The sequence below is a fragment of the Elgaria multicarinata genome, chromosome 14 (assembly GCF_023053635.1).
Source record: "Elgaria multicarinata webbii isolate HBS135686 ecotype San Diego chromosome 14, rElgMul1.1.pri, whole genome shotgun sequence".
NCBI lineage: Eukaryota > Metazoa > Chordata > Lepidosauria > Squamata > Anguidae > Elgaria > Elgaria multicarinata.
Window position 1 is genome coordinate 27,285,084 of NC_086184.1, and position 16,123 is coordinate 27,301,206.

Genomic DNA, 16,123 nt, shown 5'->3' on the forward strand with positions numbered 1-16,123 from the left:
GAAAGGAACCTCTCGTGCAAAGCACTTGAGTCATTGCTGATTCCTAGAGGGACGCCTGCTTTCGCTGACGTTTTCTTGGCAGACTTTTGTAGCGGGGTGGTTTGCCATTGCCTTCCCCAGTCGTAGTTACCTTTTCCCCAGCTAGCTGGGTACTCATTTTACCGACCTCGGAAGGATGGAGGGCTGAGTCAACCTGAGCCGGCTGCCTGAGAACCAGCTTCCGCTGGGATCGAACTCAGGCCGTGTGGAGAGTTTCAGCCGCAGTAATTGTCGCTTACCACTCTGCGCCACACGAGCTCACCCCTTCCCTGGGTTCTTTTTGCAGCCATGTTTTGCTGCCAGCAGAAAACTTGGCTGGGATAAAAGCACCTGGGGAAGTGAGCCACAGGTGTGGTGAGGGTTCATCTCCCATCTCCTGACTGCTCCCTTTTAATTTAAATTATTAGATAATGCTCACACACACTTTATACATGAATGGAGCAGACCTAGGTATAAACCTACAGAGAGCGGGGGGGGGGGGGGAGAGAGAGAATTTTAAAATTATAATATAAGATACATAATAAATAAATGCATCCATACACAAAACCTCAAGCATCAACATTCACCCAATATAGCACGCAAAACACATAGCTAATATCATAATGTTAGATGCCGTAAAACAAACAAACAAGCATTGTGCAATGAAGAATCCAATACGCAGAGAAGGAGGGGAAACAATGAGAAGAATTTTACGACACGTTTGCTGCAGATGTGGTTTCAGCATAACCTAAACCCTGACTAAATAATGTGAAATCTTGTAATATGGCTTAAACCAGGCTGAGAATCAGAGGCAGGAGCCGGAATATCGTGAGTCAATGGGATTTGTTCCACTGTGCTGGAGAAACGGCAGCTTATGCCTCTCAGCTCACAAAGGGGAAGCAGCGCTATTTTGCAGTGACCGTTGTCTCTGCATTTTCCACTTTAAGGGAACAGCTAAGATTCATCATGTTTAAGCTGCCATAAATCCAAAATAAGGGGCTAGCCAAAAGGCCGAGGGGATTGGTGTAATCCCTGCTAATAATGAACTATCTGGTGCAGCCAGAAGGAAGGGTAACACATCCATAGCCATTGCTAGATGAGGGTTTAGCCCAGTGCGAGGCCCGGGCTCCTTCCTGTGTGTGCAGACGACGCACAGGGGATCCTGGGGTCAGGCCGGGCTAAACCCTCCCTTGACCTGGGATAACCAGATCCGCTTATGGCCCGGTTTTTCTGCAGCGCCGGGCTGAGCCCGGGGCTGCAGAAGGTCTATTTAGTTCTGTGGCTTTTCCCGGCTGCTTGCTTACTCACGAGTAGCCGGGAGAAGCTGTGCCCATCGGGCTGGGGAGGGGGGAGATCACGGATGGGGGAGCGGAGGGGGCATCGGACATGGCGAGTGGGCGAGCGAGCGGGGGGGTGGACAGGTGAGCGGGGGTGGACATGGTGAGCGGGGGAGTGGATGGGCGAGCGGGGGAGTGGATGGGCGAGTGGGGGGTGGACATGGCAAGCAGGGGTGGACATGATGAGTGGGGGGGACATGGCAAGCGGGGGGTGGACATGGTAAGTGGAGGGTGGATATGGCGAGCGAGGGGGTGGACATGGTGAGCGAGTGAGCGAGTGAGGGGGCGAGCAGGCAAGCGAGCGAGGGGGTGAGTGGGAGGGTGAGCGGACGGACGGGCGAGTGGGGGGGCATCATACATTGTGGGGGGGAAATCGGGGGCAGGGGGAGCGGGGAACCTTTTTTAAAAAAAACGACTTACCTTTTCATTGGTGCACTCCTGCGCACATGGCCCTTTAAGGGTTTTTTGAAATGCAGACGCAACGGGGCTTTCCTTTCCCCGTCGTGTCTTACATGTAGAAAAGGATGATGGCCCACGCTAGCTGCAGTGCGGCCTCACTCCTTCTCCTCTCCGCATTAACTGGTAGGTCAAGCAAGGCCCTATATCTCATAATTCCAGCAGGATGCTTGATCCAGATTAGATATTTCTCTGAAGAATTGTTGCCCACCCCTCCATCCTGTTTAAAGCCACAGGTATATTTCACACATTCTGTTCATAATGTAGGAACTGCAGAGATCAGTCGATAACTTGGACGTGTACATATGAAGCCATCTTACACTGAGAGCACATGTAAACATACATTAAACAGAAAGCAAGGACTATACGTGGATTTTCTTCCCACAAGGCAAGTTCAGCTCCCCACATCCAAGCCTTCACAATGCCTCTAGCACACATACCTGCAATTCCACTTCCAATCCAGTTTCCGGTTCAAGTGGGCTTTTTAAAAACAAACAAACAAACAAATAAATTCAAAGCAATACTTTTAAACTATGAAAAGTTCATTCATTACCTCATTATCTCGTAAAAACAACAACATCCCAACCCCACCCACTGACCCAGCAAAATGTGCAATTGCATCAAAATTGCTCAAGGGCGTATGGAGGGAGTTATGACATTATGGACACCAACCAATCAGTGCTGAACACAAACACTTTCTGCTGTTAATAAGGCATACTGCTGTCCCCCAAAATCAGCCTTGGAGTGGAGTAAGTACGTGTGACAAAAATGGGGCAAATGCATTTCCAGAGCACAGGGGCTCCTCCTTTTGATGTTCACACCTAGCGCTAGACCATCTGTCCCAGTAATTCCCAAATGGCTCATTGGGGGCATACCATTGCACTGCAAGAAGCAAAGGAATAGGAGCCCAGCGCCACATTTTCAATCAGCACTTAACCATTTTGATCACATATCACAGATTTTTTATTGTTATTAATTATTGTAATTATTATTTCTGAAGTGCCAGCAGTGTGCCTGACAGTGCACAGACACAGAATTTAAAACAGTTCCTTTCCCCCAAAAGACCTACAATCGAGATGAAGAGAAACACACACACACACACACACACACACAGAGAGAGAGAGAGAGAGAGAGAGAGAAAGAATGCACTGTGCACTTACTCCAAGCCGATTGTCATGGGACCAAAGTCAAATTATAATAATCTGCAACAATCTGGATAGCTGGGGGTGAACCTTTTCATGAATGTGTGTCCTAAGATGGTATCAGGTATGTATCTTCCACTTTGAAAGGAAATGCATTCTCTAGTGCATTCTCTGTGGAATGATAACCCTTCTAAGAAATTCAGCCTTTGAGGGTGCAACCCTATCAGGTTGACACTCACCATGTGGAAGCCACCAAGCTTGGAGGCTTCTGGGTATTCTATGTCCTGCCATTTTTACTTCCTCATCTTTCTTTTTTGTCATTGTACCCCTAGCCGGGCCTCTGAGCCCATCTAGAGGATGCCCACTGGCAGTGGTGAGGCCAGGACTGGAAAGATCTTTCAAATTCTGGCCTCTCCTCTCCCCTCTCCACCAACTGGAATGCCCCCTTTTTGACCTGACCGAGGTCACCCATGGCTGCTTTAGTGACTTCAGAAAGCTGGTGCTGTGGTTCTTTCAGCAGCAGCTGCAAAGCGGCAGAGGTAGTTTGGGACAAGGGACTGAATTTTGAAGTCCCCCTCCTGAAGTAATAGAGTAGCAGTGTCTACATCTTCTGAAGTGAGCATCTGAAAAATCCTATGGTCCCTGGGACACTCTCCAGAAACTACAGGATTGCGCCATGAATTTCTCCTGAAAAATGCAGGCAATATAGGAGCCACATGAGATAGCTACATGAGGTGGAGCTACATGAAACACTCAACATGAGATGTTCAATATAAGGTGGAGATGCTCAACGTGAGAGATGCTCATAATGATGTGATGCTCAATGTAAAACAGAGCTATATAAGATGCTCAACCAACCATGGAGATACTGCCAAAAACGGCAGCCCCCGTGTTGAGATCTTTCTCGCTAGGGATGTATGAGAAATCCAGTTCAGTTATATAATATGACTATACTGCCCAATAGCTGGAGCTCTCTGGGTGGTTCACAACAAGTAAAACTATAAAATGCATCATAAAATACGATATAAAAGTAAAAATAAATTAAATAAAACCAAGCAGCAATGCAGAGATTTATAATACAATAACAGATTTAAAACAACAGAACTAAAAGACTATGAGCTCCTGTAAAAGTGCTCTTTATAGCAAGTTCATGACTGGCCGCCGACAAAGCTTTCCTGGTCAGTTTCATGACGCAGTAATCCTCCAGCGCCTGTCTGGTGACTTCTGTGTGATAATTGAAAATGGGGGGAAAAGTGGTAACAAAGAAATCCCCTTTTCCATTGCAGCATTTAAAGAGGAAATCTGTCATAAGAAGAAGCATAAGAATGAGGCAGACTAGTGCCACCTTGAAGAAACTTATAGAACTCCTGGTTAAAGGGGAAAAGGGGGAGGGAAATATATATGTAAAGGGAGAAAGTCGTGATTGTGGGATGAAAACAGAAGCCAGAAAGCTGCAGTAGAGTTGAAGGGTTTTCTCCTGGGGCCTTGCTAGATGGAGGTTTAGCCTGGTACTTGCCCCGGGCTCACCCCTGTGCATCCAGATGACGCCGGGACCGCGGGCGTGTGGACCGTTCCGCTGCTTTTCCCAGCTACCACATTTACATGAGAGTAGCCGGGAAAAGCGGCGGATGGGCCGCAGTGCTCCCGCCGCTGCCAAGTCCCCTGGCCTGTGTTGGCCTCCACCGCTGAGTCCCCTGGCCTCCATTTCCCACCCACCCCACATGTCCCCTGGTCTGCGATCCTGCCCCCGCCGCGTCCCTGGCCTGTGATGCCCGGCGCTGCCATGTCCCCCGGCCGGGCATCACAGGCCGGCAACATGGCAGCGCCAGGCATCACAGGCCGGGGATGCGGCAGCAGAGGCCAACACAGGCTGGGGACTTGGCGGCAGCAGGATTGCAGGTCAGGGGACATGGGGAGGTGGCGGGAAACGGAGGTTGGGGACATGGGGGTGGTGGGAAACAGAGGCTGGGGACATGGGGGATGGTGGGAAATGGAGGCTGGGGACATGGGGGCGGGAAACAGAGGACATTGGGAGATCAGGGGGGGATTGGAGGCCAGGGGAGATAATGGGGAGGGGAAATCGGGGGAAGGGGGAGCAGGGGACCAATTTTTTAAAAAAACAACAACACCTATTTTCCAGTGGTGCGTTCCTGTGCACATGGCCCCTTTAAACTAAAAAAAAATGGTGGATGCGACGGATCTTTCTAGCAGCCCGTCTCGTTTTACGTGTAGATAGGGGCAATGGCCTGCGCTACTTTTCACGCAGGCTGGCCCCTCCTCCCACACGGATTCCCCAGTAGGTCTAGCAAGGCCCCTGGTGTACAAATGCTCTACAATGCCTGGGAAAATAAAAGGGATTTTACCAGATGCCAGAAAGACGACATGGCCAGTTCTACACCAAGCAGGATATGACACTTTGAAAACGATTTGAAAACTGTCTGTGGGGTGTATCCTGGACCTCAACAGTTGTCACTACGGTTATAAACCATTTTGAAGAGTCGTGTAGATTCTGCCAACAAGTATATCATACATGTCCCACAAAACATAGACCTTGGCCATAGCTAGACCTAAGGTTTATCCCAGGATTGTCCTGGGGTCAAACCTGTTCATCTAAGTGCCACACAGGGCATCCAGCGCTCAGGCAGGGACGAACCCGGGATAATCCTGGGATAAACCTTAGGTCTAGCTACGGCCCTTGTATCTCTGATCCTACCTAAGAATATGATGACCAGCCATGCAAAACACACACCACAGCCCCTCTTCGTACCATACATACAACACAGAATGAACTGCACAGAACCAAAATCCTGTGCCAAGAGGTTGATGATGATTGCTTCCTAATGGGGAATGCAAATGCAAAAGGAAGTCAGTACCTGAGACCACCTTGGTGCAATTAGACAACGTTGCCAGGGGAACCAAGGCTGGAGAGCTCCTCAGGAGTGAACAGTCTTGCCACGGGATGCACTTGGCTTTGCACTGCAGAAGGGGAAGCATCTCAAAGCGGTCAGGTGCACGTACACACAGAGACAGGCCACATCAGGGAAGCTGTTCCTTGGGAGAAAGAAAGCGTGCAGGTCTCCTGGCAGTAAGGAAAGGAAACCTGGTGGTTTGTTTCAAGCTCAGCACTAAATTTTAAACTTTGCTGTTTTAAGTAGGGTGACCATATGAAAAGGAGGACAGGGCTCCTGTATCTTTAACAGTTGCATAAGAAAGGGAATTTCAGCAGGTGTCATTTGTATATATGGAGAACCTGGTGAAAATCCGTCTTCATCACCACAGTTAAAGCTGCAGGAGCTATACTAGAGTGACCAGATTTAAAAGAGGGCAGGGCACCTGCAGCTTTAACTGTGGTGATGAAGAGGTTCTCCATATATACAAATGACACCTGCCGAAATTCCCTTTTCAATACAACTGTTAAAGATAGAGGAGCCCGGTCCTCCTTTTCATATGGTCAGCCTATTTTAAGTACATATTTTAACCTGTACCAATTTTTGCTGTGTGGTTTCATTCCTGGTTGTGCTTTTTTATATTGCATTTTGTGTTTGTGTTTTTAGATGGTTGGTTGTTTTTATGCTTTTCATGATTTTAATTTTTGTGAACCGCCCAGAGAGATTCGGCTGTTGGGCGGTATAAAAATGTAATAAATAAATACACAGAGAATGCACCAGGTTTCGATCCGCAGGCCAAATTCCCGGGGGATAGAATGACTGCTGTAATCAGGGTTCCCCTTTTGTAGGGTGACCATATGAAAAAGAGGACAGGGCTCCTGTATCTTTAACCGTTGCATAAGAAAGGGAATTTCAGCAGGTGTCATTTGTATATATGGAGAACCTGGTGAAATTCCCTCTTCTTCACAACAGTTAAAGCTGCAGGAGCGATACTAGAGTGACCAGATTTAAAAGAGGGCAGGGCTCCTGCAGCTTTAACTGTGGTGATGAAGAGGGAATTTCACCAGGTTCTCCATATATACAAATGACACCTGCTGAAATCCCCTTTGCTATGCAATGGTTAAAGATACAGGAGCCCTGTCCTCCTTTTCATATGGTCACCCTACCTTTTGTAATGGGGCAATTAATGGGCATGTTGTGTTAATGTTGTCCTGCAATTCAAAGCCTGCCTTGAGGTTTAAGAACATAAGGAGTGTCCTGATGCTGGATCAGACCAAGAGTCCATCTAATCCAGCACTCTGTTCACACAGTGGCCAACCAGCCATCGGCCAGGGATGAACAAGCAGGACATGGTGCAACAGCACTCTCCCACAGGAACTGGTGCACACAGGCTTACTACCTCGGATGCTGGAGGTAGCATATCAGGGCTAATAGCCATTGATAGCCTTCTCCTCCAGGGATTTATCCAACCTCCAACCTCCCCCCCCCCTTTTAAAGCCATCCAAATGGGTGGCCATCACCACATCTCGTGGTAGTGAATTCCATATGCACTGTGTGAAGAAGTCCTTCCTTTTATTTGTCCTGGATCTCCCAACCAATCGTTGCGGTGGGTTTGGGCATGGGTTGGCCACTAACAATATTGAATGCTAATTGCTAGGCAATATTGAAAGCTAATTGCTAGGCAATAAGGCCAGCTAGGGAAACCATTTCATGCCCATTGGTGTGGGAGGGAGCTCTGAAACAGGTTTGGATTTTGATTTCAGGAGGGAAAGAAACTGTTCCGAAATTGGACACAGAAAGTGGGGGAAAGTGACAGTATTCTTATTGCTGAAGCCACAGTAGCAAAGTTAGATTTCGGAGCTGCCTGGCAATTTCCAGTTCTGGGAAGCTTGCAAGTGTGTGGTGATTCTTTTGGGGTGACTGTTGTGGTTGAGAACGCTAGGGTGACCATATGAAAAGGGGGACAGGGCTCCTGTATCTTTAACCATTTTATTGAAAGTGGAATTTCAGCAGGTGTCCTTTGTATGCATTCAGCACCTGGTGAAATCCCCTCTTCATCACAATAGTTAAAGCTGCAGGAGCTATATTAGAGTGACCACTTACTAAAGAGGGCAGGGCTCCTGCAGCTTTAACTGTTGTGATAAAGAGGGCATTTCACCAGGTGCTGAAATTCGCCTTTCAATATAACTGTTAAAGATACAGGAGCCTCCTGAACTCCTGTTCATATGGTCACCCTAGAGAACAGAAACTGCTTCTGTTTTTGCAGAACAGAGCTCTTCTTGTATATTTGTAATGCACCAAATATGACATAAACACCACCAGTCTTTATTCAGTACTGGTATGTTTTTGTCTTAATTTTGGTTTATTGGTACAAATTCATCTACGATTGGATCAGAACCTGTAAAAAGGTTGAGATGAACACGGGCTGCAGTTTGGCTATCAATATGGCCTGTTAAACTGCTTTGCTGACACCTGTGGAATAATGTAGCTCTCTGGAAATGAGGTGAGAAAGGAGACATGTATGTAAAACAGGGAGAGAGAGAGACATATATGTGGAAATTGAACGGGACCATGTAACATGAAGCATCAAATATGAATATTAAAAATTGCTTAGACCAAACATAATACATAACCAAGGAGGACAAAACTGGAGATTGAGCTGAAATTCCTCAGAAGACTCTGAGATTTTTCTTTTTCTCACCCATAATGTTCTGGAACAACACTATTTTCAGGACATTGTGGAGGATGCAAAATGGTGGCCCGGTTGCCACTTGTGGTGGCATCATCATCATCATCATCATCATCATCATCAACAACAACAACAGCAACAAAAAGATCTTAAGAAAAAGAAAGAAGCTGTGCTAGCCATGAGCCCCAAGCTGAGAAACTTGAGAACCTGAGAATTCATGAACTGGTCCACCCAGTTTCTCTATCTACAACTATGGTGGAGAATTTGTAGAGGCCATTTGCATAGGTCTCCAGATCAAGGGTGTTGAACCACTTTCAACCTGAAGGCTAAATTCCATTTTAGAGACCATCTCAGGGAGCACATTCCAGTGGTGGGTGGGACCAAACCCCAAAGGGGCATGGCCAAAAACAAAATGGGTGGAGCCAAAGACACCAGCCTGTTTAAGCTTCAGGCTCTTACGGCCAGTAACTAAGCATTAGGTGAAGCCTTTCAACCTCTTAGAATGGTAGTGGTGGGACTACACAGAAGTCCGGAAACCACCAACTGATCAGGGGGAAAGGGGGTGTGGCAGAGGAATGGGCATGGGTATTTACAACCCTGGATGACCGGATTGGGACCATGGGCAGGCTAGATTTGGCTCCTGGGCCTGAGGTTTGCAGCCCTGCTCTAGACAAAACTGCTTTTCACTGTGACAGGTTTGTAGTTAATCCTTCAAATTCTTTGGTTAAACAAGACTATTGATGACAGGTCCCACTACAAGTGTTTGAGAATCTTCTATAGAGAGAACATCCTTCCAAAGGTGTAACAACACTGCTTAATTTTTGTGCCCTTCTAATCCTGCATGTTTCCATTTGTGTCTAAGAGAAGACAGACCTTTGAAGGTGCGGCATCAGTTAAGAAACTAATACCAGTTGTTCAAGTCATTTGGAGATTTTTCAAGGAGTTCTGTCTTCTTCCTCCTCCCCAGGTGTACGAAAGAGGAACTAACGTGGACCAGTTTGTGACCCGTTTCCTGCTGAAAGAGACAGCCAATCAGATTCAGTCCTTGCTCAGCTCCGTGGAAAGTGCCGTTGATGCTATCGATGAGCAAACCAGTCAGATAAGGTTGGGTGACGTTCATCTGGCTTTGAATCCATCCCATGTTAAATTCGACCACTTCCACAACCTGTTGGCCTTTTCTACACTTTGTTGTGCTCGGGTGTTTGTGGTGTCCTCCCTCTTAAGCCAAACTGGAAAACTATCTGCCTACATGTCATCACCAGCAGCATGTAATCTTAAACCAAGACTGACTCCAAGTTTGAGGAGGCCCTAAGCAAAGGAGCCTTGTATGTGAGTGAATCCTGGTAGATTTAACTGGTGGCAAATGGCAACAGCAGACATCACCACCAGGTAACCCCGCCAGGACTGGGAGCTGCCATTTTAATTTCCCACAATGCCCCAGAGTGATGCTGCAGCATGGCATTCTGGGAAATTTAAATGGCAGCTCCCAGATCCTGCTACTTTGGTCCCAAAAAGCCATCTAAGGACTTCATATTTTGATATCAGACCTACCTTAACCTTCTGCTCCCTTTCTGAGGAAGGTTGCAGAAGCATACAGGAGGGAACATGGCTCCATGGCAGAGCACATGCCTTATATGCCGAAGATCCCCAGTTCAATCCCTGATATCTCCAGGTACGGCTAGGAAGGAATCCTGCCAGAAACGCTGGAGAGGTGCTGCCAGTCAGTGTCCACAATACTGGGCTAGATGGCCAAAGGGTCTGACTCAATGTAAGGCAGCTTCTGATGTTCCCATGTTCCACATGAGCAGGATGGTAAAAGTCACAGTAGCAGAAGATTGGACTTGTTTCTCTGAGTGTCATGTTATCAATGGAAGCATCAGAGGACAGTGGGATAAGAGATATCTTCATAGAATCATAGAATAGCAGAGTTGGAAGGGGCCTACAAGGCCATCAAGTCCAACCCCCTGCTCAAGGCAGGAATCCACCCTAAAGCATCCCTGACAAATGGTTGTCCAGCTGCCTCTTGAAGGCCTCTAGTGTGGGAGAGCCCACAACCTCCCTAGGGAACTGATTCCATTGTCGTACTGCTCTAGCAGTCAGGAATCTGGGATCTGGCTACCTTTAACTTGAGCCCGTTATTCCGTGTCCTGCACTCTGGGAGGATCGAGAAGAGATCCTGGCCCTCCTCTGTGTGACAACCTTTTAAGTCTTTGAAGAGTGCTATCATGACTCCCCTCAGCCTTCTCTTCTCCAGGCTAAACATGCCCAGTTCTTTCAGTCTCTCTTCATAGGGCTTTGTTTCCAAACCCCTGATCATTCAAGATGGCTCCTATCTCTTCCAAATCAATTTTTGACCCCCTAAAAAAAAAAAAAAAAAAAAAAACCTAGAGAAAAGAAACAGGACAGAAAATGAAAGCCAGACCGAGAAGCACAACCTGAATTTTGGCTCAGCAAAGAAGAGTAGAAATTATATGTCACACAGCTGCACAGAGCAGCATGCTTGTTGACCAGAACCCAAAATTGTTGCTATGGAAATCTGGTGGTGGTGGGGAGAGAAGCTCATTCCAACAGGTTCCCCCCCTCCCTTGCTTCAGTTTGAAATCAAAGAAAATAAAGAGTAGGTCACAAGGATTTAGCAGCTTATTGGGGAAAGGTCTCTCCATTGGTTGGGGCCTTGTTGTGAGATAAGAACAGAATTCATTGAGATACTTCACAAAAGTCCTCATGTTCAGCTGTCCCCCTGCCACTTCTCTAACTGTGCAATCCTGTACATTGCTACTCAGAAGTAAGATCCACTGATTTCAATGGGGCTTACTCCCATGTAAGTGAGTATCGGATTGCAGCCTAACAACTAGCAAACGTACCCTTTGTCCTGCCTGCAGCAGCTAATGTGTGGGTGGGGGAAATGCAATGGCGAGTCTCAAACAAATGCCATCACACATTAAAAGCACTTGTGAGGGGGATTGTGGGGCCTGCACAGGCTAGCCCCTGCCTTGCTACTGATGGGCCCAATGGCTTCACCCTCCATCAGCAGGGCAGAAGGCAGCCAAATTGATGTACAGACATAGAAAGTGCCTCTACATTAGAGGGAATCCTAAATGGGCCAGAATTCCCCTTCTCGTGGAAGTGCTCTATGCACACACATTGGTCCATGCATCAAGCTGCTTCAACAACTCTCTGATCACACGATAAAAAGAAATACCCCCAGCTGCCTTATACTTGGTCCATCTAGTCCAGTGTTGTCCATGCTGACCAACAGAGACAAGCAAGAGTTTTCCAGCCCTGCTTGGAGATACTGATAATTGAACCTAGGATCTTCTACATACAAAGCATTTGCTATGCCTAGAGATGTCAGAGAAACTCATTTGGGGCGTGGAATTTGGTGGGATTTCCTAGGTTGGCCCCCAGCATCCGGACTTCATTTTGGTTCCTGCTGTGGCACCCAACTCAATCTGCAGTGGGTCAGGCCAATTTGGGCATTTGGGACATTTTTTCCCCTGCAGGTTCTGCCATTCGCACCAATTTCTGAGCAAATTTGCAGCAGTTTCTGAGCAAATTGGTGCACACGTCTGAGCAATTTGCACACATTACAGCCCAATTTGCGCCAATATGGCCGTAATAAGCGCAAATTGCTCCAAAAATGCCCCAATTATAGATCCTGCCATGGGAAAGAAATGCAGAAAACAGCCTTTGGGGAGCAGCCCAGAGCTCAGCTCACAAACACACAGCGATTTGGCCACAGAACTCCATTAAGCCAAAAAAGAAGGGGCTCTCCCAGCAACTGACCTCTCCAGCTGAACCCCCAAGTTACGGCCTTTCCCTTAACTAGATTGTGCTTCCAATCTAAACTTCGGTGAAGGAGGAGACAGGGGAGGAAAGAGGTGGAAACTCTTTTTCATTTTGGTACTTCCTTCAACTTCATTATTAAAGACCTCATTCTTTTTGTATTCATTCATTGTAAAAAATGGCATTTGTTTAAAAGTCATATGTTTTATTACCAATATTCCTTTTTCATGGGTTTTGCTTTGTTTTGCTTTTTTGCTGTGGCAGCTGTGGTGACAGGAGCAACAGACTGGAATTCAGTGGCGGCTCGCCATTTTGTTAGTCCAGAATGCCCCAAACATTGTGGCCATAGCTAGACCGAAGGTTTATCCCTGGATCGCCCAGGGGTCAAACCTGTTCATCTAGGTGACACACAGGGGATCCAGTGCTCAGGCAGGGGCGAACCCTGGATGATCCCAGGAGAAACCCGAGGTCTAGCTGTGGCCCCAGTCATTCCACGCTATTTGGGGAGGCGTAGTGTTCTCTGCTGGTGGATGCCATGTTTTCTTTGGCAAAAGCAAAAAGGAGGCCACTAGGAGCAGTCCCAAAATCAGTTCTGCGCCCACTGCCAGAAGAAGATAACTCTGCACTGTCCCAGTTATGAGTGATGAATGGATATCAACTGGATATAACAAGTGGAACCCATTTGTTTTTCATTGCGTTCATTTTGGAACAAATGTAAATTGAACCAAATAGGTACCATTCGGTTCCATTTATAATTTGTTCTGAAACAAACGCACTTCCCTAAATGAGCAAAATTTACAGACAGAGCCCTTGGGCTGATAGGAAAAAACAGTCTTACAACACAACCCTATCATGTCCATTAAGTTCAATGAGTTTTATTATGGAATTATGGCTTCAGAAGTTTACTTTCTTCTCTTCCCCACACCCCAAAACTGCTTCCCCACCTATGTTTCCCTCTGGATTGGAAAGCTTCTGGGGAAAACATTTGATATTTTTTTAAAAAATGGCCCACCAAGAAAGGGTTAAGCAGCACCTCACTCCTGCTTCTTCTCAGATTAAATCGGTTACCTCCGGTGTTTCAGTTAATAAACCCACCCACCCACCAAGTTTCCCCAACGGGGTTTCTGTGAAAATAAGGTCCTTCCCCCCTCCAGGATCACCATCACCACATCCATGCCATCAGTTGGAAAAGTTGGTAGAACACCAGGCTGTGATATAAACATAGGAACCTTGGAACCAGTTTTATACTCAGGCCCTTGGTCTAGTATTGTCAACACTGACTGGCAGCATCCAGGGTTTCAGGCAGAATTCTTTCCTAGCCCTACCTGGAGATGATGGGAATTGAACCTGAGACTAGGGATGTCAAAGAAATCCTGAACGGAATCAAATGAGTTTGGATTTTTACGAATTTGTCCCATGGATTTTGCAGCGGATCAGCTTTTTTCTGGTCCTTGCAGTTTTCCTAACTTCCTAATTTTGCAGAAATTTAGTAACAGGGGAATCTACAAAATTATAAATGCAGCTGAAAATACACATTTCCCTCATAGGCTAAAGCATGAGAACACACATTTCAGGGAAGGGGGGCTGGCGAATCTGCAAAGATTTGGACAATTTTTAAAAAAGAGATTCCATCAATGAGTCGATGATGGAACAAAAGGCACCTGTCAATCCATGAAACATAGATGGGGTGGAATTTACACAATCCGTACATCCATACTTGTGACCTTCTGCATGAAAAATAGGTGTTCTATGAGTGAGCCATGGTCATTTCCCAGGTAAGAAAATTCAATCAGGAGCACCAATAATTGGTAAGGCATGTTCCATTGTGTTTGCTTTGAGGAACAGAGTGGTCCTTAAGATCTAAAGTAAAAGTTGGGAGGGTGGACAGAAACACGTTCATTTTCAATTACTTCATTTCCCAACTTGACCATCTGCTTCCTCGTTTTCATTGGCAAAATCCTGGCATCAAGAGACATTCTACTGTAAGAAAATCAATAGTGTTTCTTGAGGTTCTCCTTCCTTTCTCTTCCTGTTCTGCTCTTTGTTTGGTTTTTACATCATCTGCCAATTGTCAGCAGTAGCAGCCGCTGCCAACGTATATTCATGAGAATTACTTAACAAGGCAGGATGGATCTTCCTGCATTGCAGGTAGATAAGACGTTTCCACTTTCTCTCTCTCTCTCCTCCGAGTGTGGCCATCACTTCAGTGCAGCACTGTCATGTTTAGCAAATGCATTGTTCAATAGATGCTGGTAGCTCTGATGTATTGGGATGGTGAATCAACTCTGGGTTTCAGTTGGAATCAGTCAGAGTTCTAAAGGAGCTATCTAAGGGACTGAACCCAACATAGCTCCTTTAGAGTTCTGGCTGAAAACGAATGTCATGGTCAGGCCTGTTCCCCATAGTGTGGGGAAAGGAGTTTTAGGCTATCATTCAGAATCAGATTCTGAACCAGAAGAAACAGGACTAGTAACATACCAGCTGACACAGGAAGTGGAGGACGTGAAACTCCCAGGCTCTTCACCCACCAGGGAGGAATCGTCACCAGACCTTACTGGTGAAAACGTTAACAACTCAGAGCAGTAAGAACTCAGCAATCCTCAGATGGGGAAAGGACTTCACAGTTGGCCGATCCCAGAGTCCGCCACAGGTTCAAACGGGCAGACCTAAAAGTAGGCAAGAGGCAATCAGCTCAACTAGCTTCTCGCCAAAGTCTTCTTCAGAGGACTCCTCCCTGAACTTAAAGGGACTCGAGGAAAAGACCTTCCCTTTTGTTGAAAGGACAAGTGTCTCTCTCAGTTAGCCAAGTTTTAGCCTGGAGGAAAGTTACTAGGGTTTAACCTCTCTGAAGAGGTGTTTATTTGCTAAATAAAGCTTTGTGGATTACTTGGCAGACCTCTTTACTGTCTCACACAGGAGTGGGAGGGCTTAGAAACACAACACCCAAAGTGGATTCACCACCTCACTGACATTGGTGCAACCAGTCTCTAGTGGCAGGGAGGGGGAATCACCTACCTACAAAGCCTGCATAAGCAATGTCAGAGCAAAATACTTCATGCTGCCTGTGTGCATTTACAGGGCTGGCCCTACCATTAGGCAGAGATAGGCAAGTGCCTCAGGTGGCAGGTGCTGGAGGAGCAGCCCTGGAAAATCCCAGCTATTCCCCCCCCTCTTGGAGGACAGAGCTGTGTGTGCCCTGAAGCCTGTCTTGCACCTTCTAAGCTGGCCTGCTGCCCTTGTGTCGGGTGGAGGATGCTGTTCCATCGCCATTGCTGAAGTAAGATTCAACAGCTGATCCACTTGGCTTCTGAACATGGAACGGAGGGAGGCACCATTTTGTCCTTTGACTCAGGCAGCAAACTGTCCTGGGCCAGCCCTATTGAATTTGGTTGTTTCTTGAGACCAAGAAGACACCTGGGGCCCTTCCACATGCCGTACTGAAGGCATGCATGCGCCCCAAGTACGACCCCAAAACGATAGTGTGTACTACAGCCAGAAGAGACAGAGGCGGCTGCGGCGGCTGGGGAATCTGGGCGCGTCCTTGCCGCCGCCGCCTCCCCGCCGGCCTCCTGCTGCCGGGGTAAGAGCGACCCGGGTCGCTCTTACCCCGGCAGCAGGAAGCCGGCGGGGAGGCGGCGGCAGCAAGGACGCGCCCGGATTCCCCAGCCTCCTCCTCCTCCTCCTCCGTCTCTTCTGGCTGTAGTACACACTATCGTTTTGGGGTCGTACTTGGGGCGCATGCATGCCTTCAGTACGGCGTGTGGAAGGGCCCCAGCTTCAGCATGAAGAGGGAACATTTGGCTCAGG

The 16,123-nt window shown here is 47.3% G+C and overlaps 1 protein-coding gene across 2 annotated transcripts in view; it reads left to right on the forward strand.

Moving 5' to 3' along the window:
• NECAB2 (N-terminal EF-hand calcium binding protein 2) overlaps positions 1-16,123 on the forward strand; it is a 204,542-nt gene that overhangs the window by 151,153 nt on the left and 37,266 nt on the right. For both annotated transcript variants that reach the window (XM_063141548.1, XM_063141549.1), the window contains exon 4: positions 9,498-9,634. In XM_063141548.1, coding sequence (XP_062997618.1) covers positions 9,498-9,634 — 137 coding nt within the window. The remainder of the gene's footprint in view (positions 1-9,497; positions 9,635-16,123) is intronic.